Below are 26584 nucleotides of genomic sequence, written 5' to 3' on the forward strand. Positions count from 1 at the left end.
ACGGTCACTGCAGGTCACGGTCACTGCGGGTCCCGGTCACTGCGGGTCCCGGTCACTGCGGGTCCCGGTCACTGCGGGTCTCAGTAATGGTGACTGCGGGTCCCGGTGACTGCGGGTCCCATGTCTGTGAGTTCCGGTATCGGGGACTGCGGGTCATGGTGACTGCGGGTCATGGTAACGGTCACAGCGGGTCACGGTCACTGCGGGTCACGGTAAAGGTCAGTGTGGGTCACGGTCACTGCGGGTCACGGTCATGGTCACTGTGGGTCATGATAATGGTGAATGCGGGTCACGGTGACTGCGGGTCACGAGTAACGGTCACTGCGGGTCACGGTCACTGCGGGTCACGGTAACGGTGACTGTGGGTCACGGTGACTGCAGGTCACGGTAACGGTGACTACGGTTCACGGTGAATGCGGGTGTTGGTAACTGTCACTGCGGATCATGGTAACGCTCACTGCGGGTCACGGTGAATGCGGGTGTTGGTAACGGTCACTGCGGATCATGGTGACGGTCACTGCGGGTCACGGTGAATGCGGGTGGTGGTAACGGTCACTGCGGATCATGGTGACGGTCACTGCGGGTCATGGTGACTGCGGGTCGCGGTGACTGCGGGCCACGGTAACGGTGACTGCAGGTCACAGTAACGGTGACTGCGGGTTACGGTGACTGCGGGTCCCGCTGGCTGCAGGTCCCGGGTCACTGCGGGTCATGGTCACTGTGGGTCACGGTGACTGCGGGTAACGGTCACTGCGGGTCCCAGTAATGGTGACTGCGGGTCCCGGTGACTGCGGGTCCCGTGTCTGTGGGTCCCGGTAACAGTGACTGTGGGTCACGGTGACTGCGGGTCATGATAACGGTCACTGCGGGTCACGTTCACTGCGGGTCACGGTAACGGTCACTGCGGGTCACGGTAACGGTCACTGCATGTCACGGTAACAGTGACTGCGGGTCACGGTGACTGCAGGTCACGGTAACGGTGACTGCGGGTCACGGTGAATGCGGGTGTTGGTAACGGTCACTGTGGATCATGGTAACGGTCACTGCGGGTCACGGTGAATGCGGGTGTTGGTAACGGTCACTGCGGATCATGGTGACGGTCACTGCGGGTCATGGTGACTGCGGGTCGTGGTGACTGCGGGCCACGGTGAATGCGGGTGTTGGTAACGGTCACTGCGGGTCACGCTAACGGTGACTGCGGGTCACGGTGACTGCGGGTCCCGCTGGCTGCAGGTCCCGGGTCACTGCGGGTCATGGTCACTGCGAGTCACGGTAACGGTCAATACAGGTCACGGTAACGGTCACTGCAGTTCACGGTGGCTGCGGGTCATGGTAACGGTCACTGCTGGTCACGGTCAGTGCGGGTCACGGTAACTGCGGGTCACGGTCACAGTCACTGCGGGTCACGCTAACGGTGACTGCGGGTCACGGTGACGATCACTACGGGTCACGATTACTGTGGGTCACTGTAACGGTCACTGCGGGTCCCGGTCACTGCGGGTCCCGGTCACTGCGGGTCATGGTCACTGCGGGTCCCGTGTCTGTTGGTCCCGTGTCTGTTGGTCCCGGTATCGGTGACTGCGGGTCACGGTCACGGTCACAGCGGGTCACGCTCACTGCAGGTCACGGTAAAGGTCAGTGTGGGTCACGGTGACTGTGGGTCATGGTCATGGTCACTGTGGGTCATGATAATGGTGAATGCGGGTCACGGTGACTGCGGGTGTTGGTAACGGTCACTGCGGATCATGGTGACGGTCACTGCGGGTCATGGTGACTGCGGGTCGCGGTGACTGCGGGCCATGGTCACAGTCACTGCGGATCACGCTAACGGTGACTGCAGGTCCCGCTGGCTGCAGGTCCCGGGTCACTGCGGGTCATGGTCACTGCGAATCACGGTAACGGTCACTACAGGTCACGGTAACGGTCACTGCAGTTCACGGTGGCTGTGGGTCATGGTAACGGTCACTGCGGTTCACGGTAACGGTCACTGCTGGTCACGGTCAGTGCGGGTCACGGTAACTGCGGGTCACGGTCACAGTCACTGCGGGTCATGCTAACGGTGACTGCGGGTCACAGTGCCGGTCACTACGGGTCACGGTTACTGTGGGTCACTGTAACAGTCACTGCAGGTCACGGTCACTGCGGGTCACGGTCACTGCGGGTCACGGTCACTGCGGGTCACGGTAAAGGTCAGTGTGGGTCACGGTGACTGCGGGTCACGGTCATGGTCACTGTGGGTCATGATAATGGTGAATGCGGGTCACGGTGACTGCGGGTCACGTGTAACGGTCACTGCGGGTCACGGTCACTGCGGGTCACGGTCACTGCGGGTCACGGTAACGGTGACTGTGGGTCACGGTGACTGCAGGTCACGGTAACGGTGACTGCGGTTCACGGTGAATGCGGTTGTTGGTAACTGTCACTGCGGATCATGGTAACGCTCACTGCGGGTCACGGTGAATGCGGGTGTTGGTAACGGTCACTGCGGATCATGGTGACGGTCACTGCGGGTCACGGTGAATGCGGGTCGCGGTGACTGCGGGCCACGGTAACGGTGACTGCAGGTCACAGTAACGGTCACTGCGGGTTACGGTGACTGCGGGTCCCGCTGGCTGCAGGTCCCGGGTCACTGCGGGTCATGGTCACTGTGGGTCACAGTGACTGCGGGTAACGGTCACTGCGGGTCCCGGTGACTGCGGGTCCCGTGTCTGTGGGTCCCGGTAACAGTGACTGTGGGTCACGGTGACTGCGGGTCATGATAACGGTCACTGCGGGTCACGGTCACTGCGGGTCACGGTAAATGTCACTGCGGGTCACAGTAACGGTCACTGCGGGTCACAGTAACGGTCACTGCATGTCACGGTAACAGTGACTGCGGGTCACGGTGACTGCAGGTCACGGTAACGGTGACTGCGGGTCACGGTGAATGCGGGTGTTGGTAACGGTCACTGCGGATCATTGTGACGGTCACTGCGGGTCACGGTGAATGCGGGTGTTGGTAACGGTCACTGCGGATCATGGTGACGGTCACTGCGGGTCATGGTGACTGCGGGTCGCGGTGACTGCGGGCCACGGTGAATGCGGGTGTTGGTAACGGTCACTGCGGGTCACGCTAACGGTGACTGCGGGTCACGGTGACTGCGGGTCCCGCTGGCTGCAGGTCCCGGGTCACTGCGGGTCATGGTCACTGCGAGTCACGGTAACGGTCACTATAGGTCACGGTAACTGCAGTTCAAGGTGGCTGCGGGTCATGGTAACGGTCACTGCGGTTCACTGTAACGGTCACTGCTGGTCACGGTCAGTGCGGGTCACGGTAACTGCGGGTCACGGTCACAGTCACTGCGGGTCACGCTAACGGTGACTGCGGGTCACGGTGACGGTGACTGCGGGTCACGGTGACGGTCACTACGGGTCACGGTTACTGTGGGTCACTGTAACAGTCACTGCGGGTCCCGGTCACTGCGGGTCCCGGTCACTGCGGGTCATGGTCACTGCGGGTCCCGTGTCTGTTGGTCCCGTGTCTGTTGGTCCCGGTATCGGTGACTGCGGGTCATGGTAACGGTCACAGTGGGTCACGGTCACTGCGGGTCACGGTAAAGGTCAATGTGGGTCACGGTGACTGCGGGTCATGGTCATGGTCACTGTGGGTCATGATAATGGTGAATGCGGGTCACGGTGACTGCGGGTGTTGGTAACGGTCACTGCCGTTCATGGTGACGGTCACTGCGGGTCATGGTGACTGCGGGTCGCGGTGACTGCGGGCCACGGTCACAGTCACTGCGGATCACGCTAACGGTGACTGCAGGTCCCGCTGGCTGCAGGTCCCGGGTCACTGCGGGTCATGGTCACTGCGAATCACGGTAACGGTCACTACAGGTCACGGTAACGGTCACTGCAGTTCACGGTGGCTGTGGGTCATGGTAACGGTCACTGCGGTTCACGGTAACGGTCACTGCTGGTCACGGTCAGTGCGGGTCACGGTAACTGCGGGTCACGGTCACAGTCACTGCGGGTCATGCTAACGGTGACTGCGGGTCACAGTGCCGGTCACTACGGGTCACGGTTACTGTGGGTCACTGTAACAGTCACTGCAGGTCACGGTCACTGCGGGTCACGGTCACTGCGGGTCACGGTCACTGGGGGTCACGGTCACTGTGGGTCTCAGTAATGGTGACTGCGGGTCTCAGTAATGGTGACTGCGGGTCCCATGTCTGTGGGTCCCGGTATCGGTGACTGCGGGTCACGGTGACTGCGGGTCATGGTAACAGTCACAGCGGGTCACGGTCACTGCGGGTCACGGTCACTGCGGGTCACGGTAAAGGTCAGTGTGGTTCACGGTGACTGCGGGTCACGGTCATGGTCACTGTGGGTCATGATAATGGTGAATGCGGGTCACGGTCACAGCGGGTCACGGTCACAGCGGGTCACGGTAACGGTCACTGCGCTTCAAGGTGGCTGTGGGTCATGGTAACGGTCACTGCGGGTCCCGATCACTGCGGGTCAAGGGAACAGTCACTGCTGGTAACGGTGACTGCAGGTCCCGGTCACTGCGGGTCACGGTAACGGTCACTGCGGATCATGGTAACGGTGACTGCGGGTCACGGTGACTGCGGGTGGTGGTAACGGTCACTGCGGATCATGGTGACGGTCACTGCGGGTCATGGTGACTGCGGGTCACGGTGACTGCAGGCCACGGTGACAGTGACTGCAGGTCACAATAACGGTCACTGCGGGTTACGGTAACTGCGGGTCCCGCTGGCTGCAGGTCCCGGGTCACTGCGGGTCATGGTCACTGTGGGTCACGGTGACTGCGGGTAACGGTCACTGTGGGTCATGATAATGGTGAATGCGGGTCACGGTGACTGCGGGTACCGTGTCTGTGGGTCCCGGTGACTGTGGGTCACGGTGACTGCGGGTCACGCTAACGGTGACTGCAGGTCACGGTGACGGTCACTACGGGTCACGGTTACTGTGGGTCACAGTAACAGTCACTGCAGGTCACGGTCACTGCGGGTCCCGGTCACTGCGGGTCCTGGTCACTGCGGGTCACGGTCACTGCGGGTCACGGTCACTGCGGGTCTCAGTAATTGTGACTGCGGGTCCCGGTGACTGCGGGTCCCGGTATCGGTAACTGCGGGTCACGGTGACTGCGGGTCATGGTAACGGTCACAGCGGGTCACGGTCACTGCGGGTCACGGTCACTGCGGGTCACGGTAAAGGTCAGTGTGGGTCATGGTGACTGCGGGTCACGGTCATGGTCACTGTGGGTCATGATAATGGTGAATGCGGGTCACGGTCACTGCGGTTCACGGTGGCTGTGGATCATGGTAACGGTCACTGCGGGTCCCGGTCACTGCGGGTCACGGTCACTGCGAGTCATGGTCACTGCGGGTTACGGTCACTGTGGGTCACGGTCACTGGGGGTCACGGTGACTGCGGGTCTCAGTAATGGTGACTGCGGGTCCCGTGTCTGTGGGTCCCGGTATCGGTAACTGCGGGTCACGGTGACTGCGGGTCATGGTAATGGTCACAGCGGGTCACGGTCACTGCGGGTCACGGTCACTGCGGGTCACGGTCACTGCGGGTCACGGTAAAGGTCAGTGTGGGTCATGGTGACTGCGGGTCACGGTCATGGTCACTGTGGGTCATGATAATGGTGAATGCGGGTCACGGTCACAGCGGGTCACAGTCACAGCGGTTCACGGTGGCTGTGGGTCATGGTAACGGTCACTGCGGGTCCCGATCACTGCGGGTCAAGGGAACAGTCACTGCAGGTCACGGTGACTGCAGGTCCCGGTCACTGTGGGTCACGGTGACTGCGGGTCTCAGTAATGGTGACTGCGGGTCCCGGTGACTGCGGGTCACGTGTCTGTGGGTCCCGGTATCGGTAACTGCGGGTCACGGTGACTGCGGGTCATGGTAACGGTCACAGCGGGTCACGGTCACTGCGGGTCACGGTAAAGGCCAGTGTGGGTCACGGTGACTGCGGGTCACGGTCATGGTCACTGTGGGTCATGATAATGGTGAATGCGGGTCACGGTCACAGCGGGTCATGGTCACAGTGGGTCACGGTAACGGTCACTGCGGTTCACGGTGGCTGTGGGTCATGGTAACGGTCACTGCGGGTCCCGATCACTGCGGGTCAAGGGAACAGTCACTGCGGGTCACGGTGACTGCAGGTCCCGGTCACTGCGGGTCACGGTAACGGTCACTGCGGATCACGGTAACTGCGGGTCACGGTCACTACGGATCATGGTAACGGTCACTTGGGTCACGGTGACTGCGGGCCACGGTAACGGTGACTGCAGGTCACAGTAACGGTCACTGCAGGTTACGGTGACTGCGGATCCCGCTGGCTGCAGGTCCCGGGTCACTGCGGGTCATGGTCACTGCGAGTCACGGTAATGGTCACTGCGGGTCACGGTAACGGTCACTGCGGTTCACAGTGGCTGCGGGTCATGGTAACGGTCACTGCGGGTCACGGTCACAGCGGGTCACGGGAACAGTCACTGTGGGTCACGGTCAGTGCGGATCACGGTAACTGCAGGTCACCGTCACAGTCACTGTGGGTCACGCTAACGATGACTGCGGGTCATGGTGACGGTCACTGCGGGTCACGGATACTGTGGGTCACGTTAACAGTCACTGCGGGTCACGATCACTGCGGGTCACGGTGACTGTGGGTCATGGTAACGGTGACTGCGGGTCCCGGTGACTGCGGGTCACATGTCTGTGGGTCCCATTAATGGTGACTGCCGGGTCATGGTAATGGTCACAGCGGGTCACGGTAACTGCGGGAAACGGTAATGGTCACTGTGGGTCATGGTCACTGCGGGTCACGGTGACTGCGGGTCCCGGTCACTGCGGGTCACGGTAACGGTCACTGCGTATCATGGTAACGGTGACTGCGGGTCACGGTGAATGCGGGTGTTGATAACGGTCACTGCAGATCAAGGTGCCGGTCACTGCGGGTCACAGTGACTGCGGGTCACGGTCATTACGGATCACGGTAACGGTCACTTGGGTCACGGTGACTGCGGGCCACGGTAACGGTGACTGCAGGTCACAGTAACGTTCACTGCGGGTTACGGTGACTGCGGGTCACGGTGACTGCAGGTCCCGGGTCACTGCGGGTCATGGTCACTGCGAGTCACGGTAACGGTCACTGCGGGTCATGGTAACGGTCACTGCGGTTCACGGTGGCTGCGGGTCATGGTAACGGTCACTGCTGGTCACGGTCACAGCGGGTCACGGGAATAGTCACTGCGGGTCACGGTCAGTGCGGATCACGGTAACTGCAGGTCACCGTCACAGTCACTGTGGGTCACGCTAACGGTGACTGCGGGTCATGGTGACGGTCACTGCGGGTCACGGATACTGTAGGTCACATTAACAGTCACTGCGGGTCACGGTGACTGTGGGTCACGGTAACGGTGACTGTGGGTCACGGTAACGGTGACTGCGGGTCCCGGTGACTGCGGGTCCCGGTGACTGCGGGTCACATGTCTGTGGGTCCCATTAATGGTGACTGCCGGGTCATGGTAATGGTCACAGCGGGTCACGGTAACTGCGGGAAACGGTAATGGTCACTGTGGGTCATGGTCACTGCGGGTCACGGTGACTGCGGGTCCCGGTCACTGCGGGTCACGGTAACGGTCACTGCGGATCATGGTAACGGTGACTGCGGGTCACGGTAACGGTCACTGCGGGTCACGGTAACGGTGACTGCGGGTCACGGTGAATGCGGGTGTTGGTAACGGTCACTGCGGATGAAGGTGCCGGTCACTGCGGGTCACGGTGACTGCGGGTCACGGTCACTACGGATCATGGTAATGGTCACTTGGGTCACGGTGACTGCGGGCCACGGTAATGGTGACTGCAGGTCACAGTAACGGTCACTGCGGGTTACGGTGACTGCGTGTCCCGCTGGCTGCAGGTCCCGGGTCACTGCGGGTCATGGTCACTGCGAGTCACGGTAACGGTCACTGCGGTTCACGGTGGCTGCGGGTCATGGTAACGGTCACTGCGGGTCACGGGAACAGTCACTGCGGGTCACGGTCAGTGCAGATCACGGTAACTGCAGGTCACCGTCACAGTCACTGTGGGTCATGCTAACGGTGACTGCGGGTCATGGTGACGGTCACTGCGGGTCACGGATACTGTGGGTCACGTTAACAGTCACTGCGGGTCACGGTGACTGTGGGTCATGGTAACGGTGACTGCGGGTCCCGGTGACTGCGGGTCACATGTCTGTGGGTCCCATTAATGGTGACTGCCGGGTCATGGTAATGGTCACAGCGGGTCACGGTAACTGCGGGAAACGGTAATGGTCACTGTGGGTCATGGTCACTGCGGGTCACGGTGACTGCGGGTCACGGTAACGGTGACTGCGGGTCTCGGTCACTGCTGGTCACGGTGACTGCGGGTGATGGTAACGGTCACTGCGGATCATGGTGATGGTCACTGCGGGTCATGGTGACTGTGGGTCGCGGTGACTGCGGGCCACGGTAACAGTGACTGCAGGTCACAGTAACGGTCACTGCGGGTAACGGTGACTGTGGGTCACGGTGACTGCGGGTCATGGTAACAGTCACAGCGGGTCACGGTGACTGCGGGTCACGGTCATGGTCACTGTGAGTCATGATAACGGTCACTGCGGGTCACGTTCACTGCGGGTCACGGTCACTGCGGGTCATGGTAACGGTCACTGCGGGTCACAGTAACGGTCACTGCGGGTCACAGTAACTGCGGGTCACGGTAACGGTGACTGCGGGACACGGTGAATGCGGGTGTTGGTAACGGTCACTGCGGATCATGGTAACGGTCACTGCGGGTCACGGTGAATGCGGGTGTTGGTAACGGTCACTGCGGATCATGGTGACGGTCACTGCGGGTCACGGTGAATGCGGGTGTTTTTAACGGTCACTGCGGATCATGGTGACGGTCACTGCGGGTCATGGTGACTGCGGGTCGTGGTGATTGCGGGCCGCGGTGACTGCGGGCCACGGTCACAGTCACTGCGGGTCACGCTAACGGTGACTGCGGGTCACGGTGACTGCGGGTCCCGCTGGCTGCAGGTCCCGGGTCACTGCGGGTCATGGTCACTGCGAGTCACGGTAACGGTCACTACAGGTCACGGTAACGGTCACTGCAGTTCACGGTGGCTGCGGGTCATGGTAACGGTCACTGCTGGTCACGGTCAGTGCGGGTCACGGTAACTGCGGGTCACGGTCACAGTCACTGCGGGTCACGCTAACGGTGACTGCGGGTCACGGTCACTACGGGTCACGGTTACTGTGGGTCACTGTAACAGTCACTGCAGGTCACGGTCACTGCGGGTCCCGGTCACTGCGGGTCACGGTCACTGCGGGTCTCAGTAATGGTGACTGCGGGTCCCGGTCACTGCGGGTCCCTTGTCTGTGGGTCCCGGTATCGGTGACTGCGGGTCACGGTGACTGCGGGTCATGGTAACGGTCACAGCGGGTCATGGTCACTGCGGGTCACGGTAAAGGTCAGTGTGGGTCACGGTGACTGCAGGTCACGGTCATGGTCACTGTGGGTCATGATAATGGTGAATGCGGGTCACGGTGACTGCGGGTCATGGTAACGGTCACTGCGGGTCACGGTCACTGCGGGTCACGTGTAACGGTCACTGCGGGTCATGGTCACTGCGGGTCACGGTCACAGCGGGTCATGGTCACAGCGGGTCACGGTGACTGCAGGTCATGGTAACGGTGACTGCGGTTCACGGTGAATGCGGGTGTTGGTAACGGTCACTGCGGATCATGGTAACGGTCACTGCGGGTCACGGTGAATGCGGGTGTTGGTAACGGTCACTGCGGATCATGGTGACGGTCACTGCGGGTCACGGTGAATGCGGGTGGTGGTAACGGTCACTGCGGATCATGGTGACGGTCACTGCGGGTCATGGTGACTGCGGGTTACGGTGACTGCGGATCCCGCTAGCTGCAGGTCCCGGGTCACTGCGGGTCATGGTCACTGTGGGTCACAGTGACTGCGGGCAACGGTCACTGCGGGTCCCAGTAATGGTGACTGCGGGTCCCGGTGACTGCGGGTCCCGTGTCTGTGGGTCCCGGTAACGGTGACTGTGGGTCACGGTGACTGCGGGTCATGATAACGGTCACTGCGGGTCTCGGTCACTGCGGGTCACGGTGACGGTGACTGTGGGTCACAGTGATTGTGTATCAAAGTAGCGGTCACTGCGGGTCACGGTAACGGTCACTGCGGGTCACGGTCACTGCGGGCCACGTGACTGCGGGTCATGGTAACTGTGACTGCGGGTCATGGTAACGGTCACTGCGGGCCACAGTCACTGCGGGTCACGGTAACAGTGACTACGGGTCACGGTGACTGCGGGTCACGGTAACGGTGACTCGGGTCACAGTGACTGCGGGTCACGGTATCGGTCACTACGGGTCACGGTAACGGTCACTACGGGTCACGGTAACGGTCATTGTGGATCATGGTAACGGTGACTGTGGGTCACGGTCACTGTGGGTCCAGGAAACGGTGACTGCAGGTCACGGTAACAGTCACTGTGGGTCATGGTCACTCTGGGTCACGGTGACTGTGGGTCACGGTCATTGCGGGTCACGGTGAATGCGGGTCACGGTAACGGTGACTGCAGGTCACGGTAACTGCGGGTCATTATAACGGTCACTGCAGTCACGGTAACGGTCACTGCGTGTCACGGTGACTGTGGGTCACGGTAACGGTCACTGTGGGTCACGGTGACTGCGGGTCACAGTAACGGTGACTGCGGGTCACGGTCACTGCGGGTCACGGTCACTGCGGGTCACGGTAACGGTGACTGCAGATCACGGTCACTGCGGGTCACGGTCCCTGCGGGTCACTGCGGTTCATGGTGACTGCGGGTCGCGGTCACTGCAGGTCATGGTAACGGTGACTGCGGGTCACGGTCACTGCGTGTCCCGTTAACGGCGGGTGCCGGTCACTGGGGGTCCCGGTAATGGTGACTGTGGATCACGGTCACGGTCACAGCGGGTCCCAGTCACTGCAGGTCCAGGAAACGGTGACTGCGGATCACGGTGACAGTCACTGTGGGTCACGGTAACAGTGACTGTGGATCACGGTGACTGCGGGTCATGGTAACGGTCACTGCCGGTCACGGTGACTGCGGGTCATGGTAACGGTCACTGCGGTCACGGTGACTGTGTGTCCCGGTCACTGCGGGTCCAGGAAACGGTGACTGCGGGTCACGGTGACGGTCACTGCGGGTCATGGTAATGGTCACTGCGGGTCACGGTCAATGCGGGTCACGGTAACGGTGACTGCGGGTCATGGTGACTGCGGGTCATGGTAACGGTCACTGTGGGTCACGGTCACTGCAGGTCACGATAATGGTCACTGCAGGTCCCGGACACTGCGGGTCCCGGTGACTGCGGGTCATGGTCACAGCGGGTCACGGTCACGGCGGGTCCAGGAGACGATCACTGTAGGTCGCGGTAACGATCACTGCGGGTCACGTTCACTGCAGCTCACGGTGACTACGGGTCACGGTAACAGTGACTTCGGGTCACGGTCACTGTGGGTCATAGTAACGGTGACTGCGGGTCAAGGTCACGGTCACTGCGGGTCACGGTAATGGTCACTGCGGGTCGCGGCGAATGCGGGTCATGGTCACGGTGACTGCGGATAACGGTCACGGTCACTGCGGGCCACGGTGACTGCGGGTCACGGTAACGGTGACTGTGGGTCACGGTCACGGTCACTGCGGGTCACAGTAACGGTGACTGCGGGTCACGGTAACGGTGACTGCGGATCACGGTCACTGCGGGTCACGGTCCCTGCGGGTCACGATCACTGCGGGTCCCGGTGACTGCGGGTCACGGTCACTGCGGATCACGGTAAGGGTCACTGCGGTTCATGGTGACTGCGGGTCGCGGTCACTGCGGGTCACAGTCACTGCGTGTCCCGTTAACGGCGGGTCCTGGTCACTGGGGGTCCCGGTAATGGTGACTGTGGGTCACGGTGACTGCGGGTCACGGTCACGGTCACAGTGGGTCCCGGTCACTGCAGGTCCAGGAAACGGTGACTATGGGTCACGGTAACGTTCACTGCGGGTCACGGTGACTGAGGGTCCTGGTGACAGCGGGTCACGGTGACTGCAGGTCACTGCGGATTACGGTAACGGAGACTGCGGGTCACGGTAACAGTGACTGTGGGTCACTGTGACTGTGGGTCACGGTGACTGCGGGTCATGGTAACGGTCACTGCGGGTCACGGTAACGGTCACTGCGGATCACGGTAACGGTGACTGCAGGTCACGGTCACTGCGAGTCACGGTAACGGTGACTGCGGGTCCCGGTCGCGGCTGGTCCAGGAAACGGTCACTGCGGGTCACGGTAACGTTCACTGTGGATCACGGTGACTGCGGGTCCCGGTGACAGCAGGTCACGGTGACTGCAGGTCACTGCGGATCACGGTAACGGTGACTGCGGGTCACAGTAACGGTGACTGCGGGTCACGGTGACTGCGGGTCACGGTCACTGCGGGTCACGGTCACTGTGGGTTACGGCAACGGTGACTGCGAGTCACGGTAACGGAGACTGTGGGTCACGGTGACTGCGGGTTACGGTGACTGCGGGTCACGGTCATTGCGGGTTACGGTAACAGTGACTGCGGGTCACGGTCACTGCGGGTCACGGTGACTGCAGGTCACGGTCACTGCGGGTTACAGTAATAGTGACTGCAGGTCCCGGTCACTTCGGGTCATGGTAACAGTCACTGCGGGTCACGGACACTGCAGGTTATGGTGACTGCGGGTCACGGTAACGGCAACTGCAGGTCCCGGTAACGCCGGGTCCCGGTCACTCTGGGTCCCAGTAACGGTGATGTGGGTCCCGATCACGGTCACTGCGGGTCACGGTAACGGTGACTGCGGGTCATGGTAACGGTAACTGCGGGTCCTGGTAATGGCGGGTCCCGGTCAATGGGGGTCTCGGTAACGGTGACTGCGTGTCATGGTAACAACGCATCTCATTCCAATCTCAGAACAGTCCCCTTCTGCAGCAGTTTCACTTTTCCATTCCTTCCACCAGTCACCTTGCAGCCTCAGGGTGAGATTATCGATTCAGTGACCAATCAGGGTGGCCCTTTTCTCAGAACTGGGTTGAAATGGCCAAACTCATTCCGCGAAAGTCCCTTATGACCAGGAGCCTGAGGGGACCGACGAGGCTGGCATTACATCAGCCTATTACCCAACTGACATTTGTAGCATTTAGCGATGGGCAGTTTCTGACCTTGATTTGCTGAGTTCGAGGACGTTGCTGTAAAGGTCGTTGAGAGCCCTGAGTTTGCCCTGCACCTCGTCAATCTTCAGCTCGCTGCTCCTTCGGAGATTGTCAGCTCTCTGGTTGATGTGTTTCAGGGTTTCTCCGTGAGCTGAGATCTGAGAGTCGATCAGGTTGTGCTTCTGCACCATGTCCACCACATCGAACAGGTGCTTGCCGTAATCAGCCGAACTTACCACCGACTGTGGGGGGTGGGGGGGGGGGGGAGGGGAAAGAGAGAAATGAAAGCTGAACCATGGCAGTTTGTTGGATCACCATTACATTTCTAACACTTTTATTGTTGTCGCTTTGAAAGAACTGAGGCCTTCCTATTTTAAATTACTTCTCTCCTATTTTCCTGACCTCTCTCTGGACAACTGACCAACTGCAGACAGGCAGGTGACTCAAAAGTCTGTACTAAACCAGGAATAACTGAGCCACTGATAACAAAGGACAACGAAGGTTCAGAAGTGGGGTACCCGGGGTCAGTGCTGGTTCCACGTTCCTCCTTCCTGTTGTGGGTGATTCAGACGAATATAAGGAGCACAAACTAAAATTTTCTCAACACAAAAGTATGGGGCTTGACCAACAGTGAGACCAACAAGGCTGATCTGCAGCTTAACTCCATCCACCTGCCTTGGCTGCATATCCTTTTATACCCTTGTCTAGCAAAAATCTAACGATCTTTGTTTAAAATTATTAATTGGGCTAACATCTATGGCTTTTTGTGGGAGAGAGTTCCAAATTTCTATCACTCTTCTAACCCAAAAAGGTTAGATGCATTCAGCAAGACCTGGACAACATTCAGGCTTGAGCTGATAAGTGGCAAATAACATTCACGTCATACAAGTGAGGCAATGGCTGTCTCCAACAAGTGAGAGTCTAACTACCGCCCCTTGACATTCAACGGCACTATTATCGCCGAATTCTCACCATCAACATTCTGGGAGGTCACCATTGACCAGAAACGTATCTGGACCATCCACATAAATACTGTGACTACAAGAGCAGGTCAGAGGCTGGGTATTCTGCGGCGAGTGTCTCACCTCCTATCTCCCCAAAGCCTTTCCACCATCTATAAGGCACAAGTCAGGAGTGTGCTGGAATACTCTCCACTTGCCTGGATGTTAGGTAGTTCTTCTTTTCCCAGAGAATAGTAGGCTTATGGAACAAGTTGCTAGCTAGTGCTCACTACAAAGTGCCAGGGTCTCTCTGTTGAATAAGGTGATAATGCCTGTGATTGAAGAGAGCCACCCTGCCTGTCCATCACGACTCCCGCACACTGTGGCAAAGACAGACAGCTAGGGTTCTGCCAGGACTAAGCAATGCATTGAACACATAATCTGCTTTCAGTGTAATATTCAGTAGCTATCCTTTAAAATATCTGAATGCCAACTCTTACCTGAAGGGTCATTATTTCTTGGTGAACAGTATCAATATCTCGGAGTAGGGCGAGTGCGGCCACCATCTTGTTCAGGGTTTCTCTATGTTTGTGAAGCTGTTGGAGAAGATTTTGCCAGCGACACCCAACATTCTGCTGTCTGTGGGGAAAGAAGGGATTTCAAACACTGCACCCGTGACTGTATTCCCACTCTGCCTGAGACCCCCTTGTGCACAAACATTCTGACCCCAGGTCTGTGTGACACTGCATGGGTCCAAGACCAGGTGCACATTCCAATTCTTACAGAACTGCATGAGAAACAATCAGAAAAACTTGCATTTATATAGCGCCTTTCAGGACTACCGGATGTCTCAAAGCGCTTTACAGCCAATGATGTACTTATGGAGTGTATTCACTGTTGTAATGTGGGAAACTGTTGTAATGAAGTGCATATTATTCTCTGAAAGGACAGTGTCTGACCCACGGACCCACCCAGACCCTGAAAGGTCAGTGTCTGACCCACCCAGACCCTGAAAGGACAGTGTCTGACCCACCCAGACCCTGAAAGGTCAGTGTCTGACCTACTGACCCACCCAGACCCTGAAAGGACAGTGTCTGACCCACTGACCCACCCAGACCCTGAAAGGACAGAGTCTGACCCACTGACCCACCCAGACCCTGAAAGGACAGAGTCTGACCCACTGACCCACCCAGACCCTGAAAGGACAGAGTCTGACCCACGGACCCATCCAGACCCTGAAAGGTCAGTGTCTGACCCACTGACCCACTCAGACCCTGAAAGGTCAGTGTCTGACCTACTGACCCACTCAGACCCTGAAAGGTCAGTGTCTGACCTACTGACCCACCCAGACCCTAAAAGGACAGTGTCTGACCTACTGACCCACCCAGACCCTGAAAGGACAGTGTCTGACCCACTGACCCACCCAGACCCTGAAAGGACAGAGTGTGACCCACTGACCCACCCAGACCCTGAAAGGACAGTGTGTGACCCACTGACCCACCCAGACTCTGAAAGGTCAGTGTCTGACCCACTGACCCACCCAGACCCTGAAAGGACGGTGTGTGACCTACTGACCCACCCAGACCCTGAAAGGACAGAGTCTGACCAACTGACCCACCCAGACCCTGAAAGGACAGAGTCTGACCCACCCAGACCCTGAAAGGTCAGTGTCTGACCTACTGACCCACCCAGACCCTGAAAGGTCAGTGTCTGACCTACTGACCCACCCAGACCCTGAAAGGACAGAGTCTGACCCACCCAGACCCTGAAAGGTCAGTGTCTGACCCACCCAGACCCTGAAAGGTCAGTGTCTGACCTACTGACCCACCCAGACCCTGAAAGGTCAGTGTCTGACCTACTGACCCAACCAGACCCTGAAAGGACAGAGTCTGACCCACTCAGACCCTGAAAGGTCAGTGTCTGACCTACTGACCCACCCAGACCCTGAAAGGTCAGTGTCTGACCCACTGACCCACCCAGACCCTGAAAGGACGGTGTGTGACCTACTGACCCACCCAGACCCTGAAAGGACAGAGTCTGACCAACTGACCCACCCAGACCCTGAAAGGACAGAGTCTGACCCACCCAGACCCTGAAAGGTCAGTGTCTGACCTACTGACCCACCCAGACCCTGAAAGGTCAGTGTCTGACCTACTGACCCACCCAGACCCTGAAAGGACAGAGTCTGACCCACCCAGACCCTGAAAGGTCAGTGTCTGACCCACCCAGACCCTGAAAGGTCAGTGTCTGACCTACTGACCCACCCAGACCCTGAAAGGTCAGTGTCTGACCTACTGACCCAACCAGACCCTGAAAGGACAGAGTCTGACCCACTCAGACCCTGAAAGGTCAGTGTCTGACCTACTGACCCACCCAGACCCTGAAAGGTCAGTGTCTGACCCACTGACCCACCCAGACCCTGAAAGGACGGTGTGTGACCTACTGACCCACCCAGACCCTGAAAGGTCAGTGTCTGACCCACTGACCCACCCAGACCCTGAAAGGACAGAGTCTGACCCACTGACCCACCCAGACCCTGAAAGGACGGTGTGTGACCTACTGACCCACCCAGACCCTGAAGGGATGGTGTCTGACCTACTGACCCACCCAGACCCTGAAAGGTCAGTGTCTGACCCACTGACCCACCCAGATCCTGAAAGGTGTGTCTGACCCACCGACCTACCCAGACCCTGAAAGGACGGTGTGTGACCAACTGACCCACCCAGACCCTGAAGGGATGGTGTGTGACCTACTGACCCACCCAGACCCTGAAAGGACGGTGTGTGACCTACTGACCCACCCAGACCCTGAAAGGACGGTGTCTGACCCACCGACCTACCCAGACCCTGAAAGGACGGTGTGTGACCTACTGACCCACCCAGACCCTGAAAGGACGGTGTCTGACCCACTGACCCACCCAGACCCTGAAAGGTCAGTGTCTGACCCACGGACCCATCCAGACCCTGAAAGGACGGTGTGTGACCTACTGACCCACCCAGACCCTGAAGGGATGGTGTGTGACCTACTGACCCACCCAGACCCTGAAAGGACAGAGTCTGACCCACTGACCCACCCAGACCTTGAAAGGTCAGTGTCTGACCCACTGACCCACCCAGATCCTGAAAGGTGTGTCTGACCCACCGACCTACCCAGACCCTGAAAGGACGGTGTGTGACCTACTGACCCACCCAGACCCTGAAGGGATGGTGTGTGACCTACTGACCCACCCAGACCCTGAAAGGACGGTGTGTGACCTACTGACCCACCCAGACCCAGAAAGGACGGTGTCTGACCCACCGACCTACCCAGACCCTGAAAGGACGGTGTGTGACCTACTGACCCACCCAGACCCTGAAAGGACGGTGTATGACCTATTGACCCACCCAGACCCTGAAAGAACGGTGTCTGACCCACTGACCCACCCAGACCCTGAAAGGTCAGTGTCTGACCCACGGACCCATCCAGACCCTGAAAGGATGGTGTGTGACCTACTGACCCACCCAGACCCTGAAAGGTCAGTGTCTGACCAATGACCCACCCAGACCCTGAAAGGACAGAGTCTGACCCACTGACCCACCTAGACCCTGAAAGGACAGAATCTGACCCACTGACCCACCCAGACCCTGAAAGGTCAGTGTCTGACCCACTGACCCACCCAGACCCTGAAAGGACGGTGTGTGACCTACTGACCCACCCAGACCCTGAAAGGACAGTGTCTGACCTACTGACCCACCCAGACCCTGAAAGGTCAGTGTCTGACCTACTGACCCACCCAGACCCTGAAAGGACAGTGTCTGACCCACTGACCCACCCAGACCCTGAAAGGACAGAGTCTGACCCACGGACCCATCCAGACCCTGAAAGGTCAGTGTCTGATCCACTGACCCACTCAGACCCTGAAAGGTCAGTGTCTGACCTACTGACCCACCCAGACCCTGAAAGGACAGTGTCTGACCTACTGACCCACCCAGACCCTGAAAGGACAGAGTCTGACCCACTGACCCACCTAGACCCTGAAAGGACAGAGTCGACCCACTGAACCACCCAGACCCTGAAAGGTCAGTGTCTGACCCACTGACCCACCCAGACCCTGAAAGGACGGTGTGTGACCTACTGACCCACCCAGACCCTGAAAGGTCAGTGTCTGACCTACTGACCCACCCAGACCCTGAAAGGACCAGTGTCTGACCCACTGACCCACCCAGACCCTGAAAGGTCAGTGTCTGACCCACTGACCCACTCAGACCCTGAAAGGTCAGTGTCTGACCTACTGACCCACCCAGACCCTAAAAGGACAGTGTCTGACCTACTGACCCACCCAGACCCTGAAAGGACAGAGTCTGACCCACTGACCCACCCAGACCCTGAAAGGACAGAGTCTGACCCACTGACCCACCCAGACCCTGAAAGGTCAGTGTCTGATCCACTGACCCACCCAGACCCTAAAAGGACGGTGTGTGACCTACTAGCCCACCCAGACCCTGAAAGGACAGTGTCTGACCTACTGACCCACCCAGACCCTGAAAGGACAGTGTCTGACACACCCAGACCCTGAAAGGTCAGTGTCTGACCCACCCAGACCCTGAAAGGTCAGTGTCTGACCTACTGTCCCATCCAGACCCTGAAAGGTCAGTGTCTGACCTACTGACCCACCCAGACCCTGAAAGGACAGAGTCTGACCCACTGACCCACCCAGACCCTGAAAGGACGGTGTGTGACCTACTGACCCACCCAGACCCTGAAAGGTCAGTGTCTGACCTACTGACCCACCCAGACCCTGAAAGGACAGAGTCTGACCCACTGACCCACCCAGACCCTGAAAGGATGGTGTGTGACCTACTGACCCACCCAGACCCTGAAAGGTCAGTGTCTGACCCACTGACCCACCCAGACCCTGAAAGGACAGTGTCTGACCCACTGACCCACCCAGACCCTGAATGGACGGTGTGTGACCTACTGACCCACCCAGACCCTGAAAGGACAGAGTCTGACCCACTGACCCACCCAGACCCTGAAAGGACAGTGTCTGACCCACTGACCCACCCAGACCCTGAAAGGACAGTGTCTGACCCACTGACCCACCCAGACCCTGAAAGGACAGTGCCTGACCTACTGACCCACCCAGACCCTGAAAGGACAGAGTCTGACCCACTGACCCACCCAGACCCTGAAAGGACAGTGTCTGACCCACTGACCCACCCAGACCCTGAAAGGACAGAGTCTGACCCACTGACCCACCCAGACCCTGAAAGGACAGAGTCTGACCCACTGACCCACCCAGACCCTGAAAGGACAGAGTCTGACCCACCCAGACCCTGAAAGGACAGAGTCTGACCCACCAAACTACCCAGACCCTGAAAGGACAGAGTCTGACCCACGGACCCATCTAGACCCTGAAAGGTCAGTGTCTGACCCACTGACCCACTCAGACCCTGAAAGGTCAGTGTCTGACCTACGACCCACCCAGACCCTGAAAGGACAGTGTCTGACCTACTGACCCACCCAGACCCTGAAAGGACAGTGTCTGACCTACTGACCCACCCAGACCCTGAAAGGTAAGTGTCTGACCTACTGACCCACCCAGACCCTGAAAGGATGGTGTGTGACCTACTGACCCACCCAGACCCTGAAAGGTCAGTGTCTGACCCACTGACCCACCCAGACCCTGAAAGGTGTGTCTGACCCACCGACCTACCCAGACCCTGAAAGGACGGTGTGTGACCTACTGACCCACCCAGACCCTGAAAGGACAGAGTCTGACCCACTGACCCACCCAGACCCTGAAAGGACAGTGTCTGACCCACTGACCCACCCAGACCCTGAAAGGACGGTGTGTGACCTACTGACCCACCCAGACCCTGAAAGGACAGAGTCTGACCCACTGACCCACCCAGACCCTGAAAGGACAGTGTCTGACCCACTGACCCACCCAGACCCTGAAAGGACAGTGTCTGACCCACTGACCCACCCAGACCCTGAAAGGACAGTGCCTGACCTACTGACCCACCCAGACCCTGAAAGGACAGAGTCTGACCCACTGACCCACCCAGACCCTGAAAGAACAGTGTCTGACCCACTGACCCACCCAGACCCTGAAAGGACAGAGTCTGACCCACTGACCCACCCAGACCCTGAAAGGACAGAGTCTGACCCACTGACCCACCCAGACCCTGAAAGGACAGAGTCTGACCCACTGACCCACCCAGACCCTGAAAGGACAGAGTCTGACCCACCAAACAACCCAGACCCTGAAAGGACAGAGTCTGACCCACGGACCCATCTAGACCCTGAAAGGTAAGTGTCTGACCCACTGACCCACTCAGACCCTGAAAGGTCAGTGTCTGACCTACTGACCCACCCAGACTTTAAAGGACAGTGTCTGACCTACTGACCCACCCAGACCCTGAAAGGACAGAGTCTGACCCACTGACCCACCCAGACCCTGAAAGGACAGTGTCTGACCTACTGACCCACCCAGACCCTGAAAGGACAGAGTCTGACCCACTGACCCATCCAGACCCTGAAAGGATAGAGTCTGACCCACTGACCCACCCAGACCCTGAAAGGTCAGGGTCTGACCCAGTGACCCACCCAGACCCTGAAAGAACGGTGTGTGACCTACTGACCCACCGAGACCCTGAAAGGACAGTGTCTGACCTACTGACCCACCCAGACCCTGAAAGGTCAGTGTCTGACCTACTGACCCACCCAGACCCTGAAAGGACAGAGTCTGACCCACTGACCCACCCAGACCCTGAAAGGTCAGTGTCTGACCCACTGACCCACCCAGACCCTGAAAGGTCAGTGTCTGACCCACTGACCCACCCAGTCACTCAATGGAAGAGTTGTTGTTGTAAACCACAATTATATTATACTGAGCTGAAGGACGAGCAGTAACTCAGTCTTACTTCTTCACTATCTCAATCTTGCTGTGGTAATTCTCTCTCTCAATGACCTGTGCCATTTCAGCCAGGGCCTTAAATCTCTGTTCTCTGGCAAACACATCAGTGGTGATGGCCTCCAGCCTCTTGGTGGCAGCCTCTGCTTCCTCTATGCTCTCCACATTGACTTTTTGTTTGGCAACAACTGATCTCATATCACTGAGGTAAGCCTCTCTCAGCATGGCCTTCTTCTGGAATCGCTGCACCAGTTGCTCCAGCCTCTCCAGCCGCAGCATCTCCTTTTGCAGGGCCTTCTCTCGCTCATACTCAGACTTCTCCAGATTGGCCCAGTGCTTCTCGATGTCGCTCAATGCCGTCCCCTCCGGAGGGACGTACTGTCTCATGTTATTGGCTCGCAGTTTCGTCTTGATGTTGAAGAGGTGAGCCTCAATGACTCCTCGCTCCTGATACTTTGGCGGTTTCTCCACTGTGCGGAAGGTTTTGAAGTCTGCCACCAGTTTCTGCATGCCTTTCAGCGAGTTGGGGAAGTGCCGATCATTCAGCTCCATCACCTTTTCTTTGATCCACTGTAGCAGGTCAGATACCAATACCTGGTATTCATCTTTGAGGTCTTCATTGGCCTTATGAAGAAAAATACCCTGTACAACGAACAGAAACCAGAACTCAGTCTCCGATTCAATTGTATATTACCAACACTAAGGGAGTTCACGACTTTTTCTAAGGGTCTTGACTGTGACGATTCCCTCACATATTCTAAGGCCGAGGGACATCAGCTGAGCAGATCTACAACAGGCCACGGAGCCTCAAGGCTCCCTTAAAAAGAAATGAACTCATTTTAACAAATGTTGTGAAACTCTGCCGAAATGAACACTTTTTTTGTTGTGTGATGAAATGTATCCCAGGCTGTTAAGAGAAGCAAAAGAGAAAATAGCAGAGGCTCTGATCATCATTTTCTAATCCTCTCTGGCTCCAGGTGAGGTGCCAGAGGACTGGAGGACTGCTAATGTTGTACCTTTGTTTAAAAAGGGAGAAAGAGATAGACCGAGTAGTAACAGGCCAGTCAGCCTAACCTCAGTGGTGGGAAAATTATTGGAAAAACTCCTGAGGGACAGGATAAATCTTCATTTAGAAAGACATGGATTAATCAAGGACAATCAGCTTGGATTTGTTAAGGGAAGGTCGTGTCTGACTAACTTGATTGAATTTTTTGAGGAGGTAACAAGGAGGGTCGATGAAAACAGTGCATATGATGCAGTGTATATGGATTTTAGCAAGGCTTTTGATAAGGTCCCACATGGCAGACTGGTCACGAAATTAAAAGCCCATGGGATCCAGGGCAAAGTGGCAAAATTGGATCAGAGGGAGGAAGCAAAGGGTAATGGTTGATGGGTGTTATTGTGACTGGAAGGCTGTATCCAGTGGGGCTTCACAGGGCTCAGTGCTGGGTCCCTTGCTTTTTGTGGTATATATCAATGATTTAGACTTGAATGTAGGGGTATGATTAAGAAGTTTGCAGATGATACTAAAATCGGCTGTGTGGTTGATAATGAAGAAGAAAGCTGTAATCTGCAGGAAGATATCAATGAATTGGTCAGGTGGGCAGAACAGTGGCAAATGGAATTCAATCCTGAGAAGTGTGAGGTAATGCATTTGGGGAGGGCTAACAAGGCAGGGGAATACACATTAAATGGTAGGACACTGAGAAGTGTAGAGGAACAAAGGGACCTTGGAGTACATGTACATTGATCCCTGAAAGTAGCAGGCCAGGTATATAACGTAGTCAAGAATACAGAATACTTGCCTTTATTAGCCGAGGCATAGAATACAAGAGCAGGGAGGTTATGCTTGAACTGTATAAAACATTGGTTAGGCCGCAGCTAGAGTACTGCGTGCAGTTCTGGTCACCACTTTACAGGAAAGATGTGATTGCACTAGAGAGGGTACAGAGGAGATTTACAAGGATGTTACCTTGACTGGAGAATTTTAGCGATGAGGAAAGATTGGATAGGCTGGGTTAGTTTTTTTTGGAACAGAGAAGACTAAGGGGAGACCTTATTGAGGTGTATAAAATTATGAGGGGCCTAGATAGAGTGGATAGAAAGGACCTATTTCCCCTGGCAGAGGAGTCAACAACCAGGGGTCATAGATTTAAAGTAATTGGTAGAAGGTTTAGAGGGGATTTGAGAGGAATTTTTATCACCCAGAGGGTGGTGGGGGTCTGGAACTCCCCGAGGCAGGAACCTCACCACATTCAAAAAGTACTTGGATGAGCACTTGAAGTGCTGTAACCTACAGGGCTACGGACCAAGTGCTGGAAAGTGGGATTAGAGTGGATAGCTCTTTGTCAGCCAGCATGGACACAATCGGCCGAAATAGCCTCCTTCTGTGCTAAATTTCTATGATTCTATCACATGGCAGTGCCTCCGCAAACTCTCGGGCAATTTCCCGCAAACCAGTAGCATTTCCACCGCCCCCTCCGCACCCCCCCCACCCACCCCCCAACCCCCTGGGCAAAAAGCCTCTTCAAAAAAACCTCTAAAATACCACTATATTTTATCTAAACCACGAGAGGTGCCTCAACAGATTGATAATGAACTAATGTTTAAATTGTATGGTTGGGGATTCTCCTGAAATTACTAATGACATAAGTAAAGGTGTCACTTGCAATACCTTTCCAACCCTCTTCTGCACAGTCTGGTCCTGCTTCATTTTGGAGAAGTAATGGTAGTACAGAGACACGTAGGTCATGATAGACTTCTCGTCTGGGTGTGGGACGGCCACATCCTCTGGGTCTAGGAGCTTGGAAATGCCCAGTGTCTTCTCCGCAACATCGAAGGCATTAGTTAGGTTTACAATCGCCTGGTTTGGTTTCAGGCACATGTAGTTTATCAGATCAGGTCTGCAAATTATACCAAGAAACTTTCATTCATTAAATACATTTCTTTAAAAATATTAGCAACAGTATGGGTCTGTGTAACTCATTAACATCAAAATACAAGGCTCAGAGAGTGTGTGGAGTGTGATGTGGAGTGTGGGGTGTGGTGTGCGGTGTTGGATGTGTGGTGTTGGGGGTGGGGGGTGTATGGGGTTGTGGGGGGTGTGTGTGGTGTGTGTGGGGCATGTGTGGGGCGAGAGGTATGTGGGGAGTGTGTGTGGGGAGTGTGTGTGGGGAGGGTGTGTGGGATGTGTGGGGCGTGTGGGAAGTGTGTGTATGGGGATGTGTGTGGGGGGGGTGTGGTGGGGTGTGGGAAGGGGGTGGGGTGCGGGGGGATGTGGGGGTGTGTAGGGTGTGGGGAGGGTGTTTGGAGGGTGTGTGGGGGGTGTGGGAAGTGTGGGGGGGGTGTGTGTGGGGATGTGTGAGGGTGTGGGAAGGGTGTGGGGGGGTGAGGTGCGGGGATATGGGGGGGTGTGGGGGGATGTGAGGCTGTGTGGGGGCGTGGGGATGTGTGGCGGCGTGGGGTGTGTGGAGGATATGTGGGGGGTGTGTATGGGGGGTGTGGGGGGTGTCATGTATCTTACATCATTATATATAACTGTATCCTAACATGCTATACATGACTGTAATAAGATATGACCTGTAACCACCAGCATACCTTACCACCAGGGGTGCACTTGCAAGAGACAGGTATATAAGGACAGGTCTCAGGCAAGTGCCGCATTCCAGAGCTGTGAAATAAAAGGTGCAGGTCCAGAGTGACCTTGACTTCACTACATGCCTCGTGTGAATCTGTACTAAGGGGACAGGACTTTACAGTGGTGATGAGTTACGGGATTACAGAATCCACAGAATGGCGAACAACGGATCAGATGAAAAGTACAATGCTGGAGACAATTGGGAGGACTTTATAGAAAGGCTCCAGCAAAGCTTTGTAACCAAAGACTGGTTAGGCGACGATAAGGCAAACAAGAGAAGAGCCCATCTCTTGACCAGCTGTGGCTCGAAAACATACGCTTTAATAAAGGATCTGCTGGCACCTGAGAAACCAGCAAGCAAGTCGTTTGAAGAATTGAGCACACTGGTAAGAGACCACCTGAAGCCAGCGAGCAGCCTACACATGGCCAGACACAGGTTCTACAACTACAGACGCTGTGTGGGCCAGAGCATACCCGACTTCGTGGCGGAACTTCGGAGGTTGACTAGTTTATGTGAGTTCTCCGATGAACTGAGGAGAGAAATGCTGAGAGACTTTTTCATTGAAGGAATAGGCCACGCAGGCATATTCCAAAAACTCATAGAGACCAAGAACTTGACCTTAGAGGCAGCAGCACTTGTTGCACAGACATTCTTGGTAGGGGAAGAAGAAACGAGGTTGATTTACAATGCAGGTACGACAACTAACAAAATATCGGAACAAGAAGTTCACAGCATTAAACAAGCTGCTACCCCCACATACAGACAAAACCGGGAGGACAGGCTCTCGACAGCAGGCAGTGGCGCCAGAAGCCATCGAGGGCCACAGGAATGGCCGTTCACACCTCATCAACCCACAATGCGAGCAATCAACGACAAACTGAGAGAAGCTCAAGAGAGATCAGCCAGACGCAGCTCATTCTTTGGGAACAATGGAAGCAGTCTGTGCTGGAGGTGTGAGGGTGGACACTCGTCAAGGGGATGTCGATTTCAGCAGGCTGTTTGCAGGAACTGTGAATACACAGGACATTTGGCCCGCATGTGCAAAAAAACGGCAGCTTGGCTGGTATACGAATCGGATGAGTCGGAAAGCAGACCAGAAGACGGTGGGGACAGTACCCGGGACACCAATGTACAATGGGTCAACACGATCAATGGCCGCTGCTCCTACAACAGGACGTCTCCTATAATGATGAGGGTCCTACTCACGGGATACCTGTCAACATGGAGCTGGATACGGGAGCGAGTCAATCTCTCATGGGCGCTCAACAATTTGAACAACTGTGGCCGCATAAAAGAGACAGACCAAAACTCACAAGGGTCGACACCAAACTAAGGACCTATACCAAAGAAATCGTACCAGTCCGCGGCAGCGCCATGCTCTCTGTCACACACAAAGGGACAGTGAACTGACTTCCCCTGTGGATTGTCCCCGGAGACCCCCCAGCACTGCTGGGGAGAAGCTGGCTGGCAAAACTAAACTGGAAATGGGATGATGTCCATGCCATATCATTAGAGGAACGGACCTCCTGCTCAACAGTTATAAAGCGATTTGAACATCTCTTCAGCCAGGTGTGGGCACTTTCAAAGGGGCCAAAGCTAAAATCTACATCACACAGGATGCTAGACCGGTCCATCACAAGGCCAGAGCTGTACCCTATGTGATGAGGGAAAAGATTGAACACGAACTAGACAGGCTTCTGCGGGAAGGCATTATATCACCTGTGGAATTTAGCGACTGGGCAAGTCCCATCGTCCCAGTCATGAAGCCTGATGGATCCGTACGAATCTGTGGGGACTACAAATCTACCATAAACAGAGTCTCCCTACAGGACC

At 56.7% G+C, this 26584-nt stretch overlaps 1 protein-coding gene across 1 annotated transcript in view; it reads right to left on the bottom strand.

Moving 5' to 3' along the window:
- Positions 1 to 26584, bottom strand: part of sptbn5 (spectrin, beta, non-erythrocytic 5) — a 635480-nt gene that overhangs the window by 572848 nt on the left and 36048 nt on the right. Inside the window, exons 6-9 of the mRNA XM_070878655.1 lie at positions 23788 to 24016; positions 21124 to 21755; positions 14716 to 14854; positions 13284 to 13516 (exon numbers count right to left, since the gene is read on the bottom strand). Of these exons, the coding sequence (XP_070734756.1) occupies positions 13284 to 13516; positions 14716 to 14854; positions 21124 to 21755; positions 23788 to 24016 (1233 nt within the window). The remainder of the gene's footprint in view (positions 1 to 13283; positions 13517 to 14715; positions 14855 to 21123; positions 21756 to 23787; positions 24017 to 26584) is intronic.

This window comes from Pristiophorus japonicus, chromosome 4, assembly GCF_044704955.1.
Source record: "Pristiophorus japonicus isolate sPriJap1 chromosome 4, sPriJap1.hap1, whole genome shotgun sequence".
NCBI classification, from domain to species: domain Eukaryota; kingdom Metazoa; phylum Chordata; class Chondrichthyes; family Pristiophoridae; genus Pristiophorus; species Pristiophorus japonicus.